At 55.2% G+C, this 7,618-nt stretch overlaps 1 protein-coding gene across 3 annotated transcripts in view; it reads left to right on the top strand.

The window, feature by feature from the left end:
- Positions 1-1,665, top strand: part of PSMD13 (proteasome 26S subunit, non-ATPase 13) — a 14,821-nt gene extending 13,156 nt beyond the window's left edge. For 2 of the 3 annotated variants that reach the window (XM_040639790.1, XM_040639789.1), the window contains exons 11-13: positions 340-420; positions 547-699; positions 1,238-1,665. In XM_040639790.1, the coding sequence (XP_040495724.1) occupies positions 340-420; positions 547-699; positions 1,238-1,333 (330 nt within the window). In that variant the 3' untranslated portion in view covers positions 1,334-1,665. The remainder of the gene's footprint in view (positions 1-339; positions 421-546; positions 700-1,237) is intronic. The other variant, XM_040639791.1, reaches the window with a different exon arrangement.
- Positions 1,666-7,618: the final 5,953 nt, after the last annotated feature.

Below are 7,618 nucleotides of genomic sequence, written 5' to 3'. Positions count from 1 at the left end.
CCTAGAACTTAAGCTTCTTGAGGAAATGGACCTTCCATTTCTGGGCCGCGATGCTGCCCCAGCTCAAGTGTGGCCCTGGCACGTGGTGGCCTCAAGCACTGCTCGGGGCATGAGTGCTGACCGCCGCCGACAACTGCCGTGGACCTTATTTCACCTTAGTATCTGAGCACGGAAGACCTGTTCCTAATAAGATACATGGCTACTGTTCAGGAAAAGTTTAGTATGTGGGATAGTAGTAAAATCTGTGTTTTCAGAGCAAGTATTGACAAAACATCCGTATCAGTCAGTTCTCTGACAGTTTTTATTTGGAAAAATAGTTAACCAAAAAATTTTTTTCAGATGACTTTCACACGACCTGCCAATCACAGACAACTCACTTTTGAAGAAATTGCCAAAAGTGCTAAAATCACTGTGAACGAGGTACGTTGTTGGACTCAGGATGGTCCAGTGGTAAAGCTGCCGCCCAGAGGGTTTGGAGCTCCTGTGAGCTCTGTTCCCCAGACTCCAAACCGCAGAAGACACGGTGTCTCGCTCCCCCCCACTTAGGGCCTCGGGGTGACTCACAGCAGCCCCTCTGCACAGGTGGAGTTGCTGGTGATGAAGGCGCTCTCGGTGGGTCTGGTGAAAGGCAGCATTGACGAGGTGGACAAGCGGGTCCACATGACCTGGGTGCAGCCCCGAGTGCTGGATCTGCAGCAGGTAGCACGTAGTTCGCCTCCGCAGGTGGTTCGGATGGTATCTGCTGTCTTAGTTTCCCTTGGATGGAAGCCATTTAGGAAGAAAGCGGTATTGACGAGAGGTTTCAGAGAATATATTACTGCTGTGGGGACTAAGGGTTTTTAAAGAACCTAATTTAATACAAGCCTGGGGTTTGAACCCTGCATTTAAAAGCTTATCGTAATTACAGTGCTGGTTGTGCTGATGAAGCCTTTTAATCTTAAAATTGGTACTCGGATCAAATATGTTCCTAGTTCTGTGGTTTGAGCTCCGATCCATCTTGTCCATATTTACTGGAAATTTAATCCTGTGGATTTCCTCTATTCTTGCCTGTTTTCTTTCACGCAAGTTTTTTAAATGTCCTTGCGATAAGAATTGACTGGGATAATCACCTCTCACACAGCTCACTCCCCCAGCTCTAGTGTCCTTTCTATTAGCGCTAACCCTAAAGAATTAGCTGGTGAGGTGCGCCTGGGATTCCCAAGTGTCCTGACACCCGTGTGGTCCTGGTTTGCCTCAGATCAAGGGGATGAAGGACCGCCTGGAGTTCTGGTGCGCTGACGTGAGGAGCATGGAGATGTTGGTGGAGCACCAGGCCCACGATATCCTCACCTAGTGCCCCCGCCTCACCGTCCGTGGCAGCTGAGAAGATCTGCATGTAGTTGGGGGTGGGGGGCGGGATTCTGTTTGTTCTTCCTGCTGTGAAAACAGTACTGTCACTGATGGGGGGCCCGGCCGCAGAGAGAAGCCTCCTTCATGGGTGTCTCCCATAGCCCACAGTGGGGGGGGTCACGGGTCTCCGGTGACGAGGCGGGCAAGAGTGTGCACGTGCCCCAAGGAATGAGAAGGAGTAGCCCTGAAGTGTGTGGACGCTTGTCTCCACATCCACCTGTGGACATCTCTGGTGGCGTATGAGAATGTTCCTATAATAAACGCCTTTGTTTTGTCCTTTTTGTGGTTCTGTTTCCTTAGTCTTAACTTCAGGTGCAGCCTGGGCCTAAGAGATTAGAAAGCAGGAGATGGGAGATGGGGCTTGGTGGGGGTTTGGCCTCAGCCCTCCTCCTACCCTGGGAAAAGGGCAGCTCAGCACGTGCAGGGCACTGGGGCCAAGAAAGCAAGTCCTGTCTCTTGTGGCTCAGACGTGCTGTCCGCTGCCATCTGACAGGCGTCCAACCCACCACCACCCAGCCAGTGGCTTCTGGGGCCCGGGTGTCCCAGCCAGCCCTCAACCTAGTGCCGAGTGTCCAGGGAGGGGGCTACTCGTACACAAATCACACAAGCACCAAGCGAACACTAGGTGGGGGAGGAGTTTAATGGGGTCTTTTGTCCTGCACCTGGAGCCCGAGCTGCGGAGCCTTCATGCTGTGGAGCTTCTCTTGTAGCTCTCCAGATGGGATAAGACCCAGCCTGCAGGAATCAGGAAGCTGAGGAACATCACAGAGAGCCCAATGGCTTGCTCCTGGGTTGAGGAAAGCACGTACTTGTGAGTTGACTAGACCATTACCAGGTCATTCCTGGGTCATTGGGTAAGGCTGTCTCCCTGCCCCGCTGTTCCTGGTCCTGCCGTGGGGGACTCCTAACCAGAGCAGCAGTCCGGTGCTAGAGATGTCTTGCCCCCCGCCCCCGCTCCTGTGGGACCCTCAGCCCAGCCCCAAACTTCTTGTGTGTCAGGTGGAAAAACCCTGCAATGCACGAGCAGGGACCACTGTAGTCATCATTGTGGACAGCCTCTGCAAAGACCCAGACTAGCAGCCCTGGGCTCCAGTCTCTGTGGGGCAGGACCTCTTTATCATCGCCCCCTCCTCCCCCCCCACCCCCGCCCCTAGAGCCTGCCTGGCCAGGCCATGTGTCCCCCGACCTTGAACTCCTGACCAGGCACAGCATGTGCCCTCCCTTCCTGATACCAGCAGACGTGTGCGTGCCGGGTGCTGTGTGGGACGCAAGAGACAGCTGAGACTGGGGTCATACAAGGGCAGGGCCTTTTCCCTAAACGGCAGTCCTGCTCAGAAGCCTGGATGGAGGAGATGGGACTCCCGGTACTGCATGTGCATGTGTGTGCACTCACACCAGTGCGCAAAGGCCATCCCACCCCGAGCCAGATTCTGAAGAACTAACTATACTTCTCCTTCATTCGGTTTCCTCCTGCAACAAAGCCTGGGCCCAGTCATCCCTGCCTGTTCCCTAAAACAGAGTCAGATGCCGGTTTGGGAACCAATTCTTCCTCCTGGCTTTGCCTCCCAGCGGATTCAGAGCAACATTGGCCCAGAACTGGGCCCTTAGGCTGGGTTCAGATCTTAGCTTCACCAGTGATATGACCCTGAACAGATGACCTTCAAGACCTTGGTTTATTGATGCTTAACACAGAGGTAGCGATCTGCTCTCCCGGAGCCTGAGGGTAACTGAGTTCTGTGTTTTCACCTGTGCTCTCACGGACCCTCAAAGCAGCCCACTCTTCCCCTTCAGTGGGCGGTGAAGCTGGAGTACACACTGAGTGCCCTCCAAGCTCAGCCGTTTAGCACCCCTCATTTGCCAGAAGGCAAGTGGGGGCCTGAAAACAGAGAGACCACCATCCCCTAACTGACTCCGCTGGCTGCTGTGGGAGCCTGACCTCCTGGCGATGGACCTCTTTCCTGGCGTAGGAACAGTGTCCCAGCCATAGGGCTGTGTTCCAGCAGAAGGGTCACCTCTAGAAGCTGCAGGCCTGAGAATACATTCCTCCTTCCCTTTACCAGCCTGGCCTTATGTATCCTGCCCCCAAACCCACCTCATCTTCAAAATAATGCAGGCCTGCCCACTCCCCCTGCTCAGGTCAGCACCTCTACTTCGCTGGAGGTACTCACCGTGGGAGAAGTGGGTGTCCGGGCTGGCTTGGCAGAGACATGTGCCTTGGGAACCAGCCAGCCCCTCAGAGGGGCCCGCAGCAGCCTGGTGGCACAGGCTAACCTCAGCATGGTAGTTGAGCCGAGCTCCTCCTGGAGTCCAGCAAAGTTCCGTGTATCTGTTCGGTGTGTCCTCTGCTCACTCGGGTGTTGGGGCTTTTTATAGCTCGGGGCGGGGGGGGAGCTGCAGCTGTCCCCTCCTGTCATGGCGCTTGGCAGAGAGGATGCCCGCTTGGAAGTGGGCGAGAACCGGCCTCAGACCAGCAGCCTCCAGGTTGCTGTGGCCCCCAAGGGGCTTCGAGCCTTTCTCAGTGCAGGCAGGTCTGCAAAGGGCCTTCATTTCTCTGTGAAAAGGGCACTCAACAAAGAAGCAGGACCAGGGAAGTCAGAGAGCTTGAGAATGCAAGAGGGGGAAGGTGACGTAAGTTCAGAGTGAACCTTTAGTATCTGGAGTGTCAGCTGGCAGAAGCATGTAGAGCTATTTTAAAATTCTCTAACTCAGGAACTCCTGGCTGAGCTGCCCTGCCTTCTGATTCGTAACTGATGGACCAGCTGGGTGTTCCCGGAGCCCTGCTTCTCCAGGCTCAGCACGTGGTGAGTCCGAGCAGCCTCCCTGCTGACTTCGGCAGTGCTGACACCAACACTGACACGACAGCCTTTGCACTCAGAGGAGACCATCACAGCTGCACCGCAGACAGACAGAGGTGGGGAGAAGATCAGCAGACACTTTGTGAGTGCGAGTTCAGGGCTGGGGCACTTAGGCCCCTGGCTCTGGGCCCACATGCAGTAAAGGCTCCCAGGGCCGAATGTGCTGGGTCCACGACGCCCGCCGGCCCTGCGGTAATCAGCCTGTAACCTGCCCACATGCCATGTGTGAGCTCAGAGCCTCCCTGCCTCTCTTCTCTTATTTCTACAGAAAATGAGTTACTCATTTCTTCCCACAGCAAACATCTACTAGTAAATTTGTTTTCCTGCTTTCTGAGAGACTATTTCACACCTTCTCTCTGTACCAACAGCCCCTACACACACAACACCCTCGTCAGAGACCCTACTGCTGATTCTGAGATAATGGAAGTGACCAGATGTGAACCTCTGTGGACCCCAGTTACTATCCTCCAGGAGAGCAGCGGCCCTGAGCCCCTGCGGTGAGTCAAGTGCCAAACTCAAGTCCCAGCAGCTTCTCCAGCCCTTCTGTCCTTGGTTGCTGGAAGCTGAGCCCCTGGTCTTCCTTCCACCTTGTCCAGATCCTTCCTGACTCCCGACAGCCCCAGGACTTTCACAATCTCTCCATCCACCTTCTCCAGACCTCATTTGGCCATGACACCCCAGCTGCTGTCAATCATGATACTTAGGGTGGACTAATGCTGACCCTCATCCCACCTTTGGTGGAGTTCCCGAGGCCCTGCGGTGTGTCCCCCGGCCCTTTCCTTTCCCAGCTGCTCAAGTCAAATGTCTGAGCACCACCCTCATTTCCCTCTGGTGCTCACACTCCATACCAGGTCACCAATGTCACCACACCCCACCAAGCCAGCTCCCCACCCTTGCCCAGTCCAACCTGGAATGTGTCCTCTGAGACTTCCCCACCCAGGAGCCAGGACAGCCCTTGGGGAACAACCAGCTTCTGACCACTGTCGCTGTTCAGCCTCCCCTACAGGCTCCGTCCACCTCTGTTCCATGACTTCCAAGGCCTGAATGCCTGACCTTGCCCTCACCTGCTCCCTACACCCTAATGCCAGCCTCCTGCCTTGTCCCAGACACTCGTCACTCCCACCTCACACTGGTGCCTTTGCCTGGACAGCCTTTGCCTCATGTTTTCAAATCATTCAGGTCCTTTTCCAATGACCTCTCCTCAGACGTACCTTATTGACGGACTGCTTTCCTAGCTGGAATACAAGCCCTGCAAGGGCAAGGACCTTGTTGGCTTCATCACAGAACTGCTGGTGCCCGGCAGATTTTCAGCCAGTGTTGGAAGGCTGGTGGGGGTGGGGAAAGAAGGAGAGTTGGGTCAGGGGTGGCTGGCTGGCTGGGTCGGATGGACAAGCGTAGTCTCCGTTCCATGGCCAGCACTGGCCTGGGGAGTACGCAGTTGAGTCAGACGAGAAGGAACAGGGCAGGGTCAGAATGACCTAGATTACTCTGCACAGCGATGAAGCTCACAGCCCGGCATGCATCTTTAGGGCCTCCAGCCCTGACCAGCATGGGCACAGGCCAGGAGCTGAGGAGCAGCAGGCCACCTGACCCCAGACTCAGCGATGGTCACCATCCTCGCAGGGACGATCGTGCCCCAGTCCGTTTGTTTAGAAACGGTGAGTTGATGATCTGAATACACCGCATGGGAAACGTAATTTTACGTTTGCTCTTTTCTGGAAACCACGCTTGTTCTAAATGTGGGGCTCGTTTCCGGGCTTCCCACCCCGCCTCCCACTGCCTCTGTCTGGGTTTTCCAGAGAGGAGGCAAACCCTCAGAAGCTGGAGGAGGGAATGTGTCCTGAATGTTATCTCCAGCAACGCTGAGTCACAAGTCCCGATGCCAGCCTCAGGCCACGGGGGGCTCTGCCCCTCCTCTAGAGTAATCCCTTCCGCCTAAACCTTTAATTATAGCTTTGGGGTCCAGTCAGGAATAAGGCTGTGGGTCAAATGATCAATCATGCAGCCTACGGTGTTTCTTTTTTCACAGAAAAGACCTGCTGTCTCCAAACACCCAGGCCTGGTTTGAAGGAAGTCCTTCTCCATCCTTCCCAGCTTGGGGGGGGGGCATAAGGCATGGGGGACTACTAGATGGAAGAGGCCCCGGTGAGGGCCGGGACAGGGGGCTGGGGACTGTAGTCCAAGGGAGAGAAATCCCAGGCCTCTCCCTCAAACTTCTAGGCTACACCCGCTGTTGCCTTCAGCCCCTTCTCATCTGTTCCCACAGGCCTAACCTTCCAGTGCTTCTGAGCACAAGCCTGCCCTCTTGTTTCCACGCTCACATAGCTTCTGAGGGCTCCACCACCCACACAGTGAGCTTCAGACCTCAACTCAACTGGGTTTTAGTCCCCAGAACCACTTGTTCAGACCAAACCCGACACAGATGCCTGCCGCCTCCAGCACACAGATGTTGGCAGAGGCGGGGAGCCTGGCATGGCCCTGCCTTCACCACTGTGAGGCCACACTAAGCCTCCACAGAGCCCTGCTCTGCGTCCCAACTTCTCTCCTCCACCCAGAAGGAAACTGGGACGACCCATGGAGAAAGGAGCGGTGGCCAAGAAAGTGAAGGGTTCCCAGGGGTGCAGGGCCAGATGAGTCCCTTGTAACAGCAGGAGAAACTGAGGCTTGGGGAGGGAGCAGGGCCCAGGGATGAGGCCGACCCAGGCCTGTTCCGGCCTGTTCTGGACATGAGTGGCATCGGGAAGAGCTCCCGAGGGCTCAGAAGGACCCCTGTCACCTGAATCGTCACCATCATCCCCTTCATCCACCCACACCCAGCACATACCTATCTCTGCCCTTGACCTGTCCCTACTACCCCTGGGGGTTGGGGTAGGAGAGACCAGCCACCTGCACACATCCTCCCACTCAAAGCTGCCAGCCACCTGGAAGGTCTGGGCGACACCGTGGGCACATGGCGCCACCCTGTGTCCATACATGGAACCACAGAAACTGCTGGAGAAAGCAGAGGGGCACTGACGGCAAGGCACAGGTCCTCCGCACAGGGACCCGGACAAAATGCACGTGCATTAAACATTAGCAAATTATTTATTTTATAATTTCATTTATTTATGTATTTATTTTAGACACAGAGCACAAGCAGGGGGAGGAGCAGAGGGAGAGGAACAAGCAGACTCCACACTGAGTACCGAGCCCGAGACGGGACTGGATCCCACCACCCCAAGATCATGACCTGAGCTGAAATCAGGAGTCAGATGCTCAACTGACTGAGCCACCCAGGTGCCCCAAACATATGCATATTATTTTTATTGCAAATCTATTTCATCACATGAAACACTGGACCAGCAGCATTAGCATGACCTGGAAACTTGTTAGAA

The sequence above is a fragment of the Ursus maritimus genome, unplaced genomic scaffold (genome assembly GCF_017311325.1).
Source record: "Ursus maritimus isolate PB19 unplaced genomic scaffold, ASM1731132v1 scaffold_23, whole genome shotgun sequence".
Lineage (NCBI taxonomy): Eukaryota > Metazoa > Chordata > Mammalia > Carnivora > Ursidae > Ursus > Ursus maritimus.
Note: the sequence above shows the minus strand (reverse complement) of the source record. Positions and strands in the feature narration are given on the sequence as shown.